Below are 21,033 nucleotides of genomic sequence, written 5' to 3'. Positions count from 1 at the left end.
TGCAGCGGTCTGAGGCCCTGTGTCTCAGTGCTAGAGGGCTCCCTGGTGGTGCAGCGGTCTAAGGCCCTGTGTCTCAGTGCTAGAGGGCTCCCTGGTGGTGCAGCGGTCTGAGGCCCTGTGTCTCAGTGCTAGAGGGCTCCCTGGTGGTGCAGCGGTCTAAGGCCCTGTGTCTCAGTGCTAGAGGGCTCCCTGGTGGTGCAGCGGTCTAAGGCCCTGTGTCTCAGTGCTAGAGGGCTCCCTGGTGGTGCAGCGGTCTAAGGCCCTGTGTCTCAGTGCTAAAGGGCTCCCTGGTGGTGCAGCGGTCTAAGGCCCTGTGTCTCAGTGCTAGAGGGCTCCCTGGTGGTGCAGCGGTCTGAGGCCCTGTGTCTCAGTGCTAGAGGGTTCCCTGGTGGTGCAGCGGTCTGAGGCCCTGTGTCTCAGTGCTAAAGGGCTCCCTGGTGGTGCAGCGGTCTGAGGCCCTGTGTCTCAGTGCTAGAGGGCTCCCTGGTGGTGCAGCGGTCTAAGGCCCTGTGTCTCAGTGCTAGAGGGCTCCCTGGTGGTGCAGCGGTCTGAGGCCCTGTGTCTCAGTACTAGAGGCGTCACTACAGACCCTGGTTAGATTCCAGGCTGTATCACAACCGGCTGTGATTGGGAGTCCCATAGGGCGGCGCACAATTGGCCCGGCGTCGCCCGGGTTTGGCCAGGGAGGCCGTCATTGTAAATGATAATAATAATTTGTTCTTAACTGACTCGTTAAATAAACAAAAAAATGAAATGAAAAAGAAAAGTGCGAGGGGCCACACATGTTGTAATCTAATGGTAAAAGTAGTACAGTCTCACCCTCTCCAGTGTCATCTCTTCATACTCCACCTCTCCCTCTGATCCATTCATCTAGAGAGGGGAGGGAGGGGGAGAGAGGGGGAGAGAGGGGGAGAGAGGGAGGGGGAGAGAGAGGGAGCGAGAGGAGGAGAGGGGGGGGAGAGGGAGGGGGAGGGGGGGAGAGAGGGGGAAGGGGAGAGAGAGGGAGGGGGGAAGAGAGAGGAAGGGATATAGAGAGAGAGGGGGAAAGAAAGGGAGAAGGGGAGCGAGGGGGGAGAATAGAGAAAGAGAGAGAGGGAGACGAGAGGGGGAGAATAGAGAACATAGATCAACACAGAGTATTATTAGTAGTATTACATTATAGCTGCATTCTTCCATCTCTTCTCCTCCCCCTCCTCCCCCTCAGGGTGACAGAGTGAGCGATGAGGGGATGAGAGAGGACAAGACATCAGTCATAGACATCAGGACATCAGCCATCAGTCATATTATTATACACTATACTGTCTGACGGAGGGAGAGAAGGGAGAGGAGAGAGAAGGAGAGGGAGAGAGAGAGAGAAGAGAGGGGAGGAGAGAGAGAGACAGAGAGAGAGAGAGAGAGAGAGAGAGAGAGAGAGAGAGAGAGAGAGAGACAGAGACAGATAATGGTGTTCCAAAAAAGGTGCAGTTGCCAGGACCACAAATACAAATTCCATCTAGACACCGTTTCCCACACAAACACCTATACACACAGTACGTTGGCCTAAACATCATTGCCACAGGTAACTTCCACAAAGCTGTGAACGATCTGAGAGACAAAGCAAGAAGGGTCTTCTATGCCATCAAAAGGAACATAAAATTCAACATACCAATTAGGATCTGGCTAAAAATACTTGAATAAGTTATAGAACCCATTGCCCTTTAACGTTGTGAGGTCTGGGGTCCGCTCACCAACCAAGAATTCACTAAATGGAACAAACACCAAATTGAAACTTGAATTGAAAATATCCTCCGTGTACAACGTAAAACACCAAATAATGCATGCAGAGCAGAATTAGGCCGATACCCGCTAATTATCAAAATCCAGAAAAGAGACGTTCAATTCTACAACCACCTAAAAGGAAGCGATTCCCAAACCTTCCTTAACAAAGCCATCACCTACAGAGAGACGAACCTGGAGAAGAGCCCCCTAAGCAAGCTGGTCCTGGGACTCAAACACAAACAGACCCCACAGAGCTCCTGTCACGACTTACGCCGGCTCCTCTCCTTGTCCGAGCGGCGTTCGGCGTCACCGGCTTTTCTAGCCATCGCCGCTCCATTTCTCATATATCCATTTGTTTTGTCTTGTTCCCTACACACCTGGTTTTCATTCCCTAATCAATCTACATGTATTTAGCCCTCTGTTTCCCATCATGTCTTTGTGTGTAAATTGTTTATTGTTATGTGGTTTGTCAGGCGCATTACTTTTGTTATTTCCGTGGTTTTGGCATCGTATGTTTTTATTGTGCTGTCAATTTGGAACGAAATTAAAGTGCGCCTGTTTGCTCTCCTGCACCTGACTTTGCCTCCGCTCCTCTCCTCCGCTACACACGCTTAACAGCCCCAGGACAGCAACACAATTAGACCCAACCAAATCATGAGAAACCAAAATGATAATTACTTGACACAATCGAAAGAATTTAACAAAAAAAAACAGAGCAAACTAGAATGCTATTTGTCCCTAAACAGAGAGTACACAGTGGCAGAATACCTGACCACTGTGTGTGTCTGTGTGTGTCTGTGTATGCATGTGTGTATGTCTGTGTGTGTATCTGTGTGTGTGTGTGTGTGTATCTGTGTGTGTCTGTGTGTGTGTGTGTGTGTGTGTGTGTGTGTGTGTGTGTGTGTGTGTGTGTGTGTGTGTGTGTGTGTGTGTGTGTGTGTGTGTGTGTGTGTGTGTGTGTGTGTGTGTGTGTGTGTGTGTGTGTGTGTGTGTGTGTGTGTGTGTGTGTGTGTGTGTGTGTGTGTGTGTGTATCTGTGTGTGTGTGTGTGTGTGTGTGTGTGTTTAGTTCAGTGGCCAGTTCAGCCAGGATCAGAATAGTCGTTAGTATCACGGCGAGGAAACAAACCTCCTCGTGGATTTAACTTCTTTAGGAAACAACATCCTCCAGTCACATGTATTTCTTTCCCCATAAAATAAAATACTTTACAGCTTTTTAAAGGACAAAATAGTTCCACCTGCTTCATGTTTTAATTTTTTGGAATTTATGGAAAAAATATTGAGATACTGGTATCTTCACAGCCCTACTCTCTTCCCTCATCCTTCTCTCTCTCTCTCCTGGGCACTCGTAACCATAACTACTCCATAGCAACAGCTGCTGATCCCTATGGGGGACCCAGTTACCTAGGCAACAACGGTTTTCATAGCAACCGTCTCCATCTCGTAGCAAACCATCCAGCATCACACAACACAAATGAACAACAACATCCAGATGAATCCAGCAAAAATGACAAATACAAAGTATATTCAGAAGCATATTTAATTTCATCCTCCCCTCCTCCCCCTCCTTTCCATCCTCTCTTCCTCCCCCTCCTTTCCCCCCTCTCTTCCTCCCCGTCTCCTCTCGCTCTTGGAAGGAAGAGGTAGAGAGAGGGAGGGAGGGAGAGGAAGAGAGAGAGAGAGGGAGGAAGAGAGAGATAAGGAGGGAGAGAGAGGAGGGAGGGAGAATAACAGAGAGATGTGAGGGCAGAGGAAGTGGTGTGATGGAGTGAAAGAGAGAAGAAGAGAGAGAGAGAGAGAGAGAGAGAGAGGAATAGAGAGAGAGAGAGAGAGAGACAGAGAGAGAGACAGAGAGACAGAGAGAGAGGAATAGAGAGAGAGAGAGAGAGAGAGAGAGGAATAGAGAGGGAGAGAGAGAGAGAGAGAGAGCGAGAGAGAGACAGAGAGAGAGGAATAGAGAGAGAGAGAGAGACAGCATACATGTCTCATGCATGTTTCACTGAAGTAGTACTGACTGTCTGTGTGTGTTTATATTTCTGCATCCTGGCCAGAAGTGGAGCACAGCTGGAGTTTAAAAGGTAGAGGAGGAAGTCAGGGTGATGAAGTGTCAGGAGAGGAGGGGAGAGGAGGAAGTCAGGGTGATGAAGTGTCAGGAGAGGAGGGGAGAGGAGGAAGTCAGGGTGATGAAGTGTCAGGAGAGGAGGGGAGAGGAGGAAGTCAGGGTGATGAAGTGTCAGGAGAGGAGGGGAGAGGAGGAAGTCAGGGTGATGAAGTGTCAGGAGAGGAGGGGAGACGAGGAAGTCAGGGTGATGAAGTGTCAGGAGAGGAGGGGAGAGGAGGAAGTCAGGGTGATGAAGTGTCAGGAGAGGAGGGGAGAGGAGGAAGTCAGGGTGATGAAGTGTCAGGAGAGGAGGGGAGAGGAGGAAGTCAGGGTGATGAAGTGTCAGGAGAGGAGGGGAGAGGAGGAAGTCAGGGTGATGAGGTGTCCGACGAGGAGAGGAGAGGAGGAAGTCAGGGTGATGAGATATCAGGAGAGGAGGAAGTCAGGGTGATGAGATATCAGGAGAGGAGGAAGTCAGGGTGATGAGATGTCAGGAGAGGAGGAAGTCAGGGTGATGAGATATCAGGAGAGGAGGAAGTCAGGGTGATGAGATATCAGGAGAGGAGGAAGTCAGGGTGATGAGGTGTCAGGAGAGGAGGAAGTCAGGGTGATGAGATATCAGAAGAGGAGGAAGTCAGGGTGATGAGATGTCAGGAGAGGAGGAAGTCAGGGTGATGAGGTGTCCGACGAGGAGAGGAGAGGAGGAAGTCAGGGTGATGAGATATCAGGAGAGGAGGAAGTCAGGGTGATGAGATATCAGGAGAGGAGGAAGTCAGGGTGATGAGATGTCAGGAGAGGAGGGGAGAGGAGGAAGTCAGGGTGATGAAGTGTCAGAAGAGGAGGGGAGAGGAGGAAGTCAGGGTGATGAGGTGTCCGACGAGGAGAGGAGAGGAGGAAGTCAGGGTGATGAGGTGTCCGACGAGGAGAGGAGAGGAGGAAGTCAGGGTGATGAGATATCAGGAGAGGAGGAAGTCAGGGTGATGAGATGTCAGGAGAGGAGGAAGTCAGGGTGATGAGATATCAGGAGAGGAGGAAGTCAGGGTGATGAGATGTCAGGAGAGGAGGAAGTCAGGGTGATGAGATATCAGGAGAGGAGGAAGTCAGGGTGATGAGATATCAGGAGAGGAGGAAGTCAGGGTGATGAGGTGTCAGGAGAGGAGGAAGTCAGGGTGATGAGATATCAGAAGAGGAGGAAGTCAGGGTGATGAGATGTCGAGGAGAGGAGAGGAGGAAGTCAGGGTGATGAGGTGTCCGACGAGGAGAGGAGAGGAGGAAGTCAGGGTGATGAAGTGTCAGGAGAGGAGGGGAGAGGAGGAAGTCAGGGTGATGAAGTGTCAGGAGAGGAGGGGAGAGGAGGAAGTCAGGGTGATGAAGTGTCAGGAGAGGAGAGGAGAGGAGGAAGTCAGGGTGATGAGGTGTCCGACGAGGAGAGGAGAGGAGGAAGTCAGGGTGATGAGATGTCAGGAGAGGAGGAAGTCAGGGTGATGAGATATCAGGAGAGGAGGAAGTCAGGGTGATGAGATGTCAGGAGAGGAGGAAGTCAGGGTGATGAGGTGTCATGAGAGGAGGAAGTCAGGGTGATGAGATATCAGGAGAGGAGGAAGTCAGGGTGATGAGATATCAGGAGAGGAGGAAGTCAGGGTGATGAGATATCAGGAGAGGAGGAAGTCAGGGTGATGAGGTGTCAGGAGAGGAGGAAGTCAGGGTGATGAGGTGTCCGACGAGGAGAGGAGAGGAGGAAGTCAGGGTGATGAAGTGTCAGGAGAGGAGGAAGTCAGGGTGATGAGATGTCAGACGAATAGAGGAGAGGAGGAAGTCAGGGTGATGAGGTATCAGACGAGGAGAGGAGGAAGTCAGGGTGATGAGGTATCAGACGTGGAGAGGAGGAAGTCAGTTTGATGAGGTGTCGGACGAGGAGAGGAGACATCATGATAAATAATTCAGAGAGAAGAGGAGTTACAGAACACACTCTCACACACAGGGCTGTGTAGTCAGGAATAAACAGGAGAAAGCAAACCACTCTACTTATCCTCTGGGAGATGGCTAGTGAATGTGTGGGCAGTCTGGAAACAGACACACAGAGAATTAAAAACTCTGCCCACTTCACTGAAGGTGTGTGTGTGTGTGTGTGTGTGTGTGTGTGTGTGTGTGTGTGTGTGTGTGTGTGTGTGTGTGTGTGTGTGTGTGTGTGTGTGTGTGTGTGTGTGTGTGTGTGTGTGTGTGTGTGTGTGTGTGTGTGTGTGTGTGTGTGTGTGTGTCTGATCCCACGTTACAGATGCTGAAGACCTCAGAGAGATCCCTAGCCAATCAGTTGTCAGGGCTGCTTCCTGGTCATGGACTCATAAACACATAACCTTCTCTCATGTCTGTGAATAACAACTGGACTGTAATGTTGAATGTGCTGAAAAGGGGAAAAGATCGAGGAAGGATGGAGAGAGAAAGAGAGGATGGATGGAGAGAGAGAGAAAGGAAAGCTTTGACTATGTACAGACTCAGTGAGCATAGCCTTGCTATTGAGAAAGGTCGCTATAGGCAGACCTGGCTCTCAAGAGAAGACAGGAAATGTGCACAGTGCCCACAAAATGAGGTGGAAACTGAGCTGCACTTCCTAACCTCCTGCCCAATGTATGACCATATTAGAGAGACATATTTCCCTCAGATTACACAGATCCACAAAGAATTCAAAAACAAAACTCGATTTTGATAAACTCCCATAACTACTGGGTGAAATACCACAGTGTGCCATCACAGCAGCAAGATTTGTGACCTGTTGCCACAAGAAAAGGGCAACCAGTGAAGAACAAACACCATTGTAAATACAACCCATATTTATGCTTATTTATTTTCCCTTTTGTACATTAACCATTTGTACATCGTTACAACACTGTATATAGACATAATATGACATTTGAAATGTCTTTATTCTTATGAAACTTCTGTGAGTGTAATGTTTACTGTTAATTTTTATTGTTTATTTCACTTTTGTATATTATCTACTTCACTTGCTTTGGCAATGTTAACATATATTTCCCATGTCAATAAAGCCCCTTGAATTGAAATTGAATTGAGAGAGAGAGATAAAGAGAGCAATAGAGGATAGAGAGGGAGAGAGAGAGGAAGGATGGAGAAAGGGAGAGAGATGATATAGAGAGAGAGATAATGGAGAGAGAGAGAGGAAGGATGGAGAAAGGGAGAGAGATGATAGAGGATAGAGAGGGAGAGAGAGAGAGAGGGGAAGGATGGAGAAAGGGAGAGAGATGATATAGAGAGAGAGATAATGGAGAGAGAGAGAGGAAGGATGGAGAAAGGGAGAGAGATGATAGAGGATAGAGAGGGAGAGAGAGAGAGAGGGGAAGGATGGAAAAAGGGAGAGAGATGATATAGAGAGAGAGATAATGGAGAGAGAGAGAGGAAGGATGGAGAAAGGGAGAGAGATGATAGAGGATAGAGAGGGAGAGAGAGAGAGAGGGGAAGGATGGAGAAAGGGAGAGAGATGATATAGAGAGAGAGATAATGGAGAGAGAGAGAGGAAGGATGGAGAAAGGGAGAGAGATGATAGAGGATAGAGAGATAATGGAGAAAGAGAGAGGAAGGATGGAGAAAGGGAGAGAGATGATAGAGGATAGAGAGGGAGAGAGAGAGAGAGGGGAAGGATGGAGAAAGGGAGAGAGATGATATAGAGAGAGAGATAATGGAGAGAGAGAGAGGAAGGATGGAGAAAGGGAGAGAGATGATAGAGGATAGAGAGGGAGAGAGAGATAATGGAGAGAGAGAGAGGAAGGATGGAGAAAGGGAGAGAGATGATAGAGGATAGAGAGGGAGAGAAAGAGAGAGGGGAAGGATGGAGAAAGGGAGAGAGATGATAGAGGATAGAGAGGGAGAGAGAGATAATGGAAAGAGAGAGAGAGGAAGGATGGAGAAAGGGAGAGAGATGATAGAGGATAGAGAGGGAGAGAGAGATAATGGAGAGAGAGAGAGGAAAGATGGAGAAAGGGAGAGAGATGATAGAGGATAGAGAGATAATGGAGAGAGAGAGAGAGAGGATGGAGAAAGGGAGAGAGATGATAGAGAGTGGATGGATGAATGGAGAGAGAGGGGAGAGATTATTAGTAGAATGATCTTGTAGTAGTAATTTAGGTGAAGTAGTAGTCAGAGCGGGGATTGAACCATCAACCTTCTCTAACAGGCCTAGAAACTAACTACCTCCTATAGACAACATGGTCCAAACCTACTCCTACCATCATCCGCTGTCGTTGTTTCTTGGCCTTCCTGACGTTTTGAATAAACCTGCGGCCCATCTTCTTAGCGTACCACACGGACACAAACATCCCGCCTACCGGAGCCTTACCGGAGCCCCGCGAGCTCAGCTCAGCTCACCGAGATAGCACCTTACTAACCCGGGAGAGGGCGCGCAGGGGAGGTTCATATATATCCTCAATATTACATAAATAACACGCGGCACGCGCTACCGATTCAACTGAAATCGAGGATACACGAGGGAACAGATTGGTCGCAAAAAAATTAAAACCCCGTTAATTAAAAACCGTGCGCCCATGTAGACTATTCAGTCTAAAAATGTTCTTCTCTCGAGCCGGTCTAATGTCGGTTCGGTAGATCTGAGTTTCAGCTCCAATCAAACAAACAGTCCCGTTTAACCGTAACCGGCTCCATGGTTGGTCGTGACTGGATGCAGTTCCCCTCTTCTCTACAGTACCGCGGGGAGGATAAATCATTCCCTCTCCCTTCACAGCGCAAGATTCCTTTCCGTGTGTCTGTCAACGGACGGACTCGTGATGTTAACGTTATATTCTCCCGGTAAGGACAACACCAGCTGACACAGCCGTTTAGCCGTGCATCAGTCCGCGAGGCTGCGTCTCTATTCCGGTCGGTTTATTCTCCTCCTCATCTTGTGCACGTTATCACTCCATCTCTCCTCCATCTGGTGCTCACTGATGCATCTTTCTGTCTCTGTTTTACATGGTTAATGCTGTCAGCTTTCTCTCTGTCCCCCCACTCTCTCTCCTCACTCGGTCCCCTCCCTCTCTCTGTCCCCCCACTCTCTCTCCTCACTCGGTCCCCTCCCTCTCTCTGTCCCCCCACTCTCTCTCCTCACTCGGTCCCCTCCCTCTCTCTGTCCCCCCACTCTCTCTCCTCACTCGGTCCCCTCCCTCTCTCTGTCCCCCCACTCTCTCTCCTCACTCGGTCCCCTCCCTCTCTCTGTCCCCCCACTCTCTCTCCTCACTCGGTCCCCTCCCTCTCTCTGTCCCCCCACTCTCTCTCCTCACTCGGTCCCCTCCCTCTCTCTGTCCCCCCACTCTCTCTCCTCACTCGGTCCCCTCCCTCTCTCTGTCCCCCCACTCTCTCTCCTCACTCGGTCCCCTCCCTCTCTCTGTCCCCCCACTCTCTCTCCTCACTCGGTCCCCTCCCTCTCTCTGTCCCCCCACTCTCTCTCCTCACTCGGTCCCCTCCCTCTCTCTGTCCCCCCACTCTCTCTCCTCACTCTGTCCCCTCCCTCTCTCTGTCCCCCCACTCTCTCTCCTCACTCGGTCCCCTCCCTCTCTCTGTCCCCCCACTCTCTCTCCTCACTCGGTCCCCTCCCTCTCTCTGTCCCCCCACTCTCTCTCCTCACTCGGTCCCCTCCCTCTCTCTGTCCCCCCACTCTCTCTCCTCACTCGGTCCCCTCCCTCTCTCTGTCCCCCCACTCTCTCTCCTCACTCGGTCCCCTCCCTCTCTCTGTCCCCCCACTCTCTCTCCTCACTCGGTCCCCTCCCTCTCTCTGTCCCCCCACTCTCTCTCCTCACTCTGTCCCCTCCCTCTCTCTGTCCCCCCACTCTCTTTCTCTCTCTCCTCTCTCACTATCTATATATCATAAGGGTGAATGTGAGAAGAAGTTAACCTCTCTACCAACCTCTGTACTAACACACTCAGTGTTAACCTCTTTACTAACACACTCAGTGTTAATCTCTTTACTAACACACTCAGTGTTAACCTCTGTACTAACACACTCAGTGTTAACCTCTTTACTAACACACTCAGTGTTAACCTCTTTACTAACACACTCAGTGTTAACCTCTTTACTAACACACTCTGTGTTAACCTCTTTACTAACACACTCAGTGTTAACCTCTCTACCAATCTCTTTACTAACACACTCAGTGTTAATCTCTTTACTAACACACTCAGTGTTAATCTCTTTACTAACACACTCAGTGTTAATCTCTTTACTAACACACTCAGTGTTAACCTCTGTACTAACACACTCAGTGTTAACCTCTTTACTAACACACTCAGTGTTAACCTCTGTACTAACACACTCAGTGTTAACCTCTTTACTAACACACTCAGTGTTAACCTCTGTACTAACACACTCAGTGTTAACCTCTCTACCAACCTCTGCACTAACACACTCAGTGTTAACCTCTTTACTAACACACTCAGTGTTAACCTCTGTACTAACACACTCAGTGTTAATCTCTTTACCAACACACTCAGTGTTAATCTCTTTACTAACACACTCAGTGTTAATCTCTTTACTAACACACTCAGTGTTAACCTCTTTACTAACACACTCAGTGTTAACCTCTTTACTAACACACTCAGTGTTAACCTCTGTACTAACACACTCAGTGTTAACCTCTCTACCAACCTCTGCACTAACACACTCAGTGTTAACCTCTTTACTAACACACTCAGTGTTAACCTCTGCGCTAACACACTCAGTGTTAACCTCTTTACTAACACACTCAGTGTTAACCTCTTTACTAACACACTCAGTGTTAACCTCTTTACTAACACACTCAGTGTTAACCTCTGTGCTAACACACTCAGTGTTAACCTCTTTACTAACACACTCAGTGTTAACCTCTTTACTAACACACTCAGTGTTAACCTCTTTACTAACACACTCAGTGTTAACCTCTTTACTAACACACCCAGTGTTAACCTCTTTACTAACACACTCAGTGTTAACCTCTTTACTAACACACTCAGTGTTAACCTCTCTACCAACCTCTGTACTAACACACTCAGTGTTAACCTCTTTACTAACACACCCAGTGTTAATCTCTTTACTAACACACTCAGTGTTAACCTCTTTACTAACACACTCAGTGTTAACCTCTGTACTAACACACTCAGTGTTAACCTCTTTACTAACACACTCAGTGTTAACCTCTTTACTAACACACTCAGTGTTAACCCCTGTACTAACACACTCAGTGTTAACCCCTGTACCAACCTCTGTACTAACACACTCAGTGTTAACCTCTTTACTAACACACCCAGTGTTAACCTCTTTACTAACACACTCAGTGTTAACCCCTGTACTAACACACTCAGTGTTAACCTCTCTACCAACCTCTTTACTAACACACTCAGTGTTAACCTCTTTACTAACACACTCAGTGTTAACCTCTTTACTAACACACTCAGTGTTAACCTCTCTACCAACCTCTTTACTAACACACTCAGTGTTAACCTCTTTACTAACACACTCAGTGTTAACCCCTGTACTAACACACTCAGTGTTAACCTCTCTACCAACCTCTGTACTAACACACTCAGTGTTAACCTCTGTACTAACACACTCAGTGTTAACCTCTTTACTAACACACTCAGTGTTAATCTCTTTACTAACACACTCAGTGTTAATCTCTTTACTAACACACTCAGTGTTAACCTCTTTACTAACACACTCAGTGTTAACCTCTTTACTAACACACTCAGTGTTAACCTCTGTACTAACACACTCAGTGTTAACCTCTCTACCAACCTCTGCACTAACACACTCAGTGTTAACCTCTTTACTAACACACTCAGTGTTAACCTCTGTGCTAACACACTCAGTGTTAATCTCTTTACCAACACACTCAGTGTTAATCTCTTTACTAACACACTCAGTGTTAATCTCTTTACTAACACACTCAGTGTTAACCTCTTTACTAACACACTCAGTGTTAACCTCTTTACTAACACACTCAGTGTTAACCTCTGTACTAACACACTCAGTGTTAACCTCTCTACCAACCTCTGCACTAACACACTCAGTGTTAACCTCTTTACTAACACACTCAGTGTTAACCTCTGTGCTAACACACTCAGTGTTAACCTCTTTACTAACACACTCAGTGTTAACCTCTTTACTAACACACTCAGTGTTAACCTCTTTACTAACACACTCAGTGTTAACCTCTGTGCTAACACACTCAGTGTTAACCTCTTTACTAACACACTCAGTGTTAACCTCTTTACTAACACACTCAGTGTTAACCTCTTTACTAACACACTCAGTGTTAACCTCTTTACTAACACACCCAGTGTTAACCTCTTTACTAACACACTCAGTGTTAACCTCTTTACTAACACACTCAGTGTTAACCTCTCTACCAACCTCTGTACTAACACACTCAGTGTTAACCTCTTTACTAACACACCCAGTGTTAATCTCTTTACTAACACACTCAGTGTTAACCTCTTTACTAACACACTCAGTGTTAACCTCTGTACTAACACACTCAGTGTTAACCTCTTTACTAACACACTCAGTGTTAACCTCTTTACTAACACACTCAGTGTTAACCCCTGTACTAACACACTCAGTGTTAACCCCTGTACCAACCTCTGTACTAACACACTCAGTGTTAACCTCTTTACTAACACACTCAGTGTTAACCTCTTTACTAACACACTCAGTGTTAACCCCTGTACTAACACACTCAGTGTTAACCTCTCTACCAACCTCTTTACTAACACACTCAGTGTTAACCTCTTTACTAACACACTCAGTGTTAACCTCTTTACTAACACACTCAGTGTTAACCTCTCTACCAACCTCTTTACTAACACACTCAGTGTTAACCTCTTTACTAACACACTCAGTGTTAACCCCTGTACTAGCACACTCAGTGTTAACCTCTCTACCAACCTCTGTACTAACACACTCAGTGTTAACCTCTGTACTAACACACTCAGTGTTAACCTCTTTACTAACACACTCAGTGTTAATCTCTTTACTAACACACTCAGTGTTAATCTCTTTACTAACACACTCAGTGTTAATCTCTTTACTAACACACTCAGTGTTAACCTCTTTACTAACACACTCAGTGTTAACCTCTTTACTAACACACTCAGTGTTAACCTCTGTACTAACACACTCAGTGTTAACCTCTCTACCAACCTCTGCACTAACACACTCAGTGTTAACCTCTTTACTAACACACTCAGTGTTAATCTCTGCACTAACACACTCAGTGTTAATCTCTTTACTAACACACTCAGTGTTAACCTCTTTACTAACACACTCAGTGTTAACCTCTTTACTAACACACTCAGTGTTAACCTCTTTACTAACACACTCAGTGTTAACCTCTGTACTAACACACGCAGTGTTAACCTCTCTACCAACCTCTGCACTAACACACTCAGTGTTAACCTCTTTACTAACACACTCAGTGTTAACCTCTTTACTAACACACTCAGTGTTAACCTCTGTACTAACACACTCAGTGTTAACCTCTCTACCAACCTCTGCACTAACACTCTCAGTGTTAACCTCTTTACTAACACACTCAGTGTTAACCTCTGTGCTAACACACTCAGTGTTAACCTCTTTACTAACACACTCAGTGTTAACCTCTGTGCTAACACACTCAGTGTTAACCTCTTTACTAACACACTCAGTGTTAACCTCTCTACCAACCTCTGTACTAACACACTCAGTGTTAACCTCTTTACTAACACACTCAGTGTTAATCTCTTTACTAACACACTCAGTGTTAACCTCTTTACTAACACACTCAGTGTTAACCTCTTTACTAACACACTCAGTGCTAACCTCTGTACTAACACACTCAGTGTTAACCTCTTTACTAACACACTCAGTGTTAATCCCTGTACTAACACACTCAGTGTTAACCTCTTTACTAACACACTCAGTGTTAACCTCTTTACTAACACACTCAGTGTTAACCTCTGTACTAACACACTCCGTGTTAACCTCTCTACTAACACACTCAGTGTTAATCTCTTTACTAACACACCCAGTGTTAATCTCTTTACTAACACACTCAGTGTTAACCTCTTTACTAACACACTCAGTGTTAACCTCTTTACTAACACACTCAGTGTTAACCTCTTTACTAACACACTCAGTGTTAACCTCTTTACTAACACACTCAGTGTTAACCTCTTTACTAACACACTCAGTGGTAATCTCTGTACTAACACACTCAGTACCACATGACACACTACAGCACTCAGCTTATACAGTAGAGAGAGAGAGAGAGAGAGAAACAGAGAGAGAGAGAAACAGAGAGAGAGAGACAGAGAGAGAGAGAGAGAGAGAGAGAAACAGAGAGAGAGAGAGAGAGAGAGAGAGAGAAAGAGAGAGACAAAGAGAGAGAGAGAGAGACAGTGATATATATATATATATAGAGAGACAGCCTTGGGGAATACATTGCAGCTTTAATTGAATTTTCACAAAATAATTACTCTAGTTCACTACAACACACCCAGCAAACCTGGAACATTTCCAGAACGTTAGCTAAGGTTCCTATTACGTTCTATTTAGGGGGAATGTTTTGATAACAAAATCTATTTATTTATCAAAAATGTTTCAAATGAAATACCCTTCGAATGTTTCCCGAACGTTCACCACAATGTTATGCATCATCTGTGTCCTCAGAACATTCCACAAACGTTCTCATTACGTTTCCAGGTAATAACACAATGTACCATTAATGTCTTCCCAGCAAACCAAATGTGGTTCTTTAAAAGGTTCCCAGAACTTGTTATTAGGTTATGGGGACAATATTTAAGTTAGGTTCCACATGACATTCTCTTAATAATGTAAGAATGAAATAAGTACGTTTTTACGACGTTCAGTTTAGGTTTAACAAAATATTCCATTGATGTTCACATAATGGCACCCCAATGGTGGAACAAACTCCCTCACGACGCCAGGTCAGCGGAATCAATCACCACCTTCCGGAGACACCTGAAACACCACCTCTTTAAGGAATACCTAGGATAGGATACAGTAATCCTTCTAACCCCCCCCCCCCCCCCCTTAGAGTTAGATGCACTATTGTAAAGTGGTTGTTCCACTGGACATCATAAGGTGAATGCACCAACTTGTAAGTCGCTCTGGATAAGAGCGTCTGCTAAATGACTTAAATGTTAAATGTAAATAATAAACATTTAACCTTGTCTTGGAGGTCCTGAGAACATTTCAAGAACATTTTTGTGTTTGGGGAACCTACAGTATTTATTGTAAATTGTATTTGTATTCATTACGGATCTCAGTTGTATAACTGACTAGGTACTCTCTGAAGGCATTCAGTTGTATAACTGACTAGGTACTCTCTGAAGGCATTCAGTTGTATAACTGACTAGGTACTCTCTGAAGGCATTCAGTTGTACAACTGACTAGGTACTCTCTGAAGGCATTCAGTTGTACAACTGACCAGGTACTCTCTGAAGGTATTCAGTTGTATAACTGACTAGGTACTCTCTGAAGGCATTCAGTTGTATAACTGACTAGGTACTCTCTGAAGGCATTCAGTTGTACAACTGACCAGGTACTCTCTGAAGGCATTCAGTTGTATAACTGACTAGATACTCTCTGAAGGCATTCAGTTGTATAACTGACTAAGTACTCTGAATACATTCAGTTGTATAACTGACTAGGTACTCTCTGAAGGCATTCAGTTGTATAACTGACTAGATACTCTCTGAAGGCATTCAGTTGTATAACTGACTAAGTACTCTGAATACATTCAGTTGTATAACTGACTAAGTACTCTGAATACATTCAGTTGTACAACTGACTAGGTACTCTCTGAATACATTCAGTTGTATAACTGACTAGGTACTCTCTGAAGGCATTCAGTTGTATAACTGACTAGGTACTCTCTGAAGGCATTCAGTTGTATAACTGACTAGGTACTCTCTGACTGCATGCAGTTGTACAACTGACTAGGTACTCTCTGAAGGCATTCAGTTGTACAACTGACTAGGTACTCTCTGAAGGCATTCAGTTGTACAACTGACTAGGTACTCTCTGAAGGCATTCAGTTGTATAACTGACTAGGTACTCTCTGAAGGCATTTAGTTGTACAACTGACTAGGTACTCTCTGAAGGCATTCAGTTGTACAACTGAATAGGTACTCTCTGAAGGCATTCAGTTGTACAACTGACTAGGTACTCTCTGAAGGCATTCAGTTGTATAACTGACTAGGTACTCTCTGAAGGCATTCAGTTGTACAACTGACTAGGTACTCTGTAGGCATTCAGTTGTATAACTGACTAGGTACTCTCTGAATACATTCAGTTGTACAACTGACTAGGTACTCTCTGAAGGCATTCAGTTGTATAACTGACTAGGTACTCTCTGAAGGCATGCAGTTGTATAACTGACTAGGTACTCTCTGAAGGCATTTAGTTGTACAACTGACTAGGTACTCTCTGAAGGCATTCAGTTGCACAACTGACTAGGTACTCTCTGAAGGCATTCAGTTGTACAACTGAATAGGTACTCTCTGAAGGCATTCAGTTGTACAACTGACTAGGTACTCTCTGAAGGCTTTCAGTTGTATAACTGACTAGGTACTCTCTGAAGGCATTCAGTTGTACAACTGACTAGGTACTCTGTAGGCATTCAGTTGTATAACTGACTAGGTACTCTCTGAATACATTCAGTTGTACAACTGACTAGGTACTCTCTGAAGGCATTCAGTTGTATAACTGACTAGGTACTCTCTGAAGGCATGCAGTTGTATAACTGACTAGGTACTCTCTGAAGGCATTCAGTTGTATAACTGACTAGGTACTCTCTGAAGGCATTCAGTTGTATAACTGACTAGGTACTCTCTGAAGGCATTCAGTTGTATAACTGACTAGGTACTCTCTGACTGCATTCAGTTGTACAACTGACTAGGTACTCTCTGAAGGCATTCAGTTGTACAACTGACTAGGTACTCTCTGAATACATTCAGTTGTATAACTGACTAGGTACTCTCTGAATACATTCAGTTGTACAACTGACTAGGTACTCTCTGAAGGCATTCAGTTGTATAACTGACTAGGTACTCTCTGACTGCATTCAGTTGTATAACTGACTAGGTACTCTCTGAAGGCATTCAGTTGTACAACTGACTAGGTACTCTCTGAAGGCATTCAGTTGTACAACTGACTAGGTACTCTCTGAAGGCATTCAGTTGTACAACTGACTAGGTACTCTCTGAAGGCATTCAGTTGTACAACTGACTAGGTACTCTCTGAAGGCATTCAGTTGTATAACTGACTAGGTACTCTCTGAAGGCATTCAGTTGTACAACTGACTAGGTACTCTATGAAGGCATTCAGTTGTATAACTGACTAGGTACTCTCTGAAGGCATTCAGTTGTACAACTGACTAGGTACTCTCTGAAGGCATTCAGTTGTATAACTGACTAGGTACTCTCTGAAGGCATTCAGTTGTACAACTGACTAGGTACTCTCTGACTGCATTCAGTTGTATAACTGACTAGGTACTCTCTGAAGGCATTCAGTTGTATAACTGACTAGGTACTCTCTGAAGGCATTCAGTTGTATAACTGACTAGGTACTCTCTGAAGGCATTCAGTTGTATAACTGACTAGGTACTCTCTGAAGGCATTCAGTTGTATAACTGACTAGGTACTCTCTGAAGGCATTCAGTTGTACAACTGACTAGGTACTCTCTGAAGGCATTCAGTTGTATAACTGACTAGGTACTCTCTGAAGGCATTCAGTTGTATAACTGACTAGGTACTCTCTGAAGGCATTCAGTTGTATAACTGACTAGGTACTCTCTGAAGGCATTCCGTTGTATAACTGACTAGGTACTCTCTGAAGGCATTCAGTTGTATAACTGACTAGGTACTCTCTGAATACATTCAGTTGTATAACTGACTAGGTACTCTCTGAAGGCATTCAGTTGTATAACTGACTAGGTACTCTCTGACTGCATTCAGTTGTATAACTGACTAGGTACTCTCTGAAGGCATTCAGTTGTACAACTGACTAGGTACTCTCTGAAGGCATTCAGTTGTATAACTGACTAGGTACTCTCTGAAGGCATTCAGTTGTATAACTGACTAGGTACTCTCTGACTGCATTCAGTTGTATAACTGACTAGGTACTCTCTGAAGGCATTCAGTTGTACAACTGACTAGGTACTCTCTGAAGGCATTCAGTTGTATAACTGACTAGGTACTCTCTGAAGGCATTCAGTTGTATAACTGACTAGGTACTCTCTGAAGGCATTCAGTTGTATAACTGACTAGGTACTCTCTGAAGGCATTCAGTTGTATAACTGACTAGATACTCTCTGAAGGCATTCAGTTGTATAACTGACTAAGTACTCTGAATACATTCAGTTGTATAACTGACTAAGTACTCTGAATACATTCAGTTGTACAACTGACTAGGTACTCTCTGAATACATTCAGTTGTATAACTGACTAGGTACTCTCTGAAGGCATTCAGTTGTATAACTGACTAGGTACTCTCTGAAGGCATTCAGTTGTATAACTGACTAGGTACTCTCTGACTGCATGCAGTTGTACAACTGACTAGGTACTCTCTGAAGGCATTCAGTTGTACAACTGACTAGGTACTCTCTGAAGGCATTCAGTTGTACAACTGACTAGGTACTCTCTGAAGGCATTCAGTTGTATAACTGACTAGGTACTCTCTGAAGGCATTCAGTTGTACAACTGACTAGGTACTCTCTGAAGGCATTCAGTTGTACAACTGAATAGGTACTCTCTGAAGGCATTCAGTTGTACAACTGACTAGGTACTCTCTGAAGGCATTCAGTTGTATAACTGACTAGGTACTCTCTGAAGGCATTCAGTTGTACAACTGACTAGGTACTCTGTAGGCATTCAGTTGTATAACTGACTAGGTACTCTCTGAATACATTCAGTTGTACAACTGACTAGGTACTCTCTGAAGGCATTCAGTTGTATAACTGACTAGGTACTCTCTGAAGGCATGCAGTTGTACAACTGACTAGGTACTCTGTAGGCATTCAGTTGTATAACTGACTAGGTACTCTCTGACTGCATTCAGTTGTATAACTGACTAGGTACTCTCTGAAGGCATTCAGTTGTACAACTGACTAGGTACTCTCTGAAGGCATTCAGTTGTACAACTGACTAGGTACTCTCTGAAGGCATTCAGTTGTACAACTGACTAGGTACTCTCTGAAGGCATTCAGTTGTACAACTGACTAGGTACTCTCTGAAGGCATTCAGTTGTATAACTGACTAGGTACTCTCTGAAGGCATTCAGTTGTACAACTGACTAGGTACTCTATGAAGGCATTCAGTTGTATAACTGACTAGGTACTCTCTGAAGGCATTCAGTTGTACAACTGACTAGGTACTCTCTGAAGGCATTCAGTTGTATAACTGACTAGGTACTCTCTGAAGGCATTCAGTTGTACAACTGACTAGGTACTCTCTGACTGCATTCAGTTGTATAACTGACTAGGTACTCTCTGAAGGCATTCAGTTGTATAACTGACTAGGTACTCTCTGAAGGCATTCAGTTGTATAACTGACTAGGTACTCTCTGAAGGCATTCAGTTGTATAACTGACTAGGTACTCTCTGAAGGCATTCAGTTGTATAACTGACTAGGTACTCTCTGAAGGCATTCAGTTGTACAACTGACTAGGTACTCTCTGAAGGCATTCAGTTGTATAACTGACTAGGTACTCTCTGAAGGCATTCAGTTGTATAACTGACTAGGTACTCTCTGAAGGCATTCAGTTGTATAACTGACTAGGTACTCTCTGAAGGCATTCAGTTGTATAACTGACTAGGTACTCTCTGAAGGCATTCAGTTGTATAACTGACTAGGTACTCTCTGAATACATTCAGTTGTATAACTGACTAGGTACTCTCTGAAGGCATTCAGTTGTATAACTGACTAGGTACTCTCTGACTGCATTCAGTTGTATAACTGACTAGGTACTCTCTGAAGGCATTCAGTTGTACAACTGACTAGGTACTCTCTGAAGGCATTCAGTTGTATAACTGACTAGGTACTCTCTGAAGGCATTCAGTTGTATAACTGACTAGGTACTCTCTGACTGCATTCAGTTGTATAACTGACTAGGTACTCTCTGAAGGCATTCAGTTGTACAACTGACTAGGTACTCTCTGAAGGCATTCAGTTGTATAACTGACTAGGTACTCTCTGAAGGCATTCAGTTGTATAACTGACTAGGTACTCTCTGAAGGCATTCAGTTGTATAACTGACTAGGTACTCTCTGAAGGCATTCAGTTGTATAACTGACTAGATACTCTCTGAAGGCATTCAGTTGTATAACTGACTAAGTACTCTGAATACATTCAGTTGTATAACTGACTAAGTACTCTGAATACATTCAGTTGTACAACTGACTAGGTACTCTCTGAATACATTCAGTTGTATAACTGACTAGGTACTCTCTGAAGGCATTCAGTTGTATAACTGACTAGGTACTCTCTGAAGGCATTCAGTTGTATAACTGACTAGGTACTCTCTGACTGCATGCAGTTGTACAACTGACTAGGTACTCTCTGAAGGCATTCAGTTGTACAACTGACTAGGTACTCTCTGAAGGCATTCAGTTGTACAACTGACTAGGTACTCTCTGAAGGCATTCAGTTGTATAACTGACTAGGTACTCTCTGAAGGCATTCAGTTGTACAACTGACTAGGTACTCTCTGAAGGCATTCAGTTGTACAACTGAATAGGTACTCTCTGAAGGCATTCAGTTGTACAACTGACTAGGTACTCTCTGAAGGCATTCAGTTGTATAACTGACTAGGTACTCTCTGAAGGCATTCAGTTGTACAACTGACTAGGTACTCTGTAGGCATTCAGTTGTATAACTGACTAGGTACTCTCTGAATACATTCAGTTGTACAACTGACTAGGTACTCTCTGAAGGCATTCAGTTGTATAACTGACTAGGTACTCTCTGAAGGCATGCAGTTGTATAACTGACTAGGTACTCTCTGAAGGCATTCAGTTGTATAACTGACTAGGTACTCTCTGAAGGCATTCAGTTGTATAACTGACTAGGTACTCTCTGAAGGCATTCAGTTGTATAACTGACTAGGTACTCTCTGACTGCATTCAGTTGTACAACTGAC

General features: G+C 44.7%; 1 protein-coding gene across 1 annotated transcript in view; it reads right to left on the bottom strand.

Moving 5' to 3' along the window:
• LOC139561620 (disks large homolog 4-like) overlaps positions 1-21,033 on the bottom strand; it is a 178,719-nt gene that overhangs the window by 93,121 nt on the left and 64,565 nt on the right. The window contains exon 3 of the mRNA XM_071378840.1: positions 820-870. Coding sequence (XP_071234941.1) covers positions 820-870 — 51 coding nt within the window. The remainder of the gene's footprint in view (positions 1-819; positions 871-21,033) is intronic.

This window comes from Salvelinus alpinus, chromosome 31 (genome assembly GCF_045679555.1).
Source record: "Salvelinus alpinus chromosome 31, SLU_Salpinus.1, whole genome shotgun sequence".
Classification (NCBI taxonomy): Eukaryota; Metazoa; Chordata; class Actinopteri; order Salmoniformes; family Salmonidae; genus Salvelinus; species Salvelinus alpinus.
The sequence above is the reverse complement of the archived record's forward strand: the minus strand, read 5'-3'. Positions and strand labels throughout refer to the sequence as shown.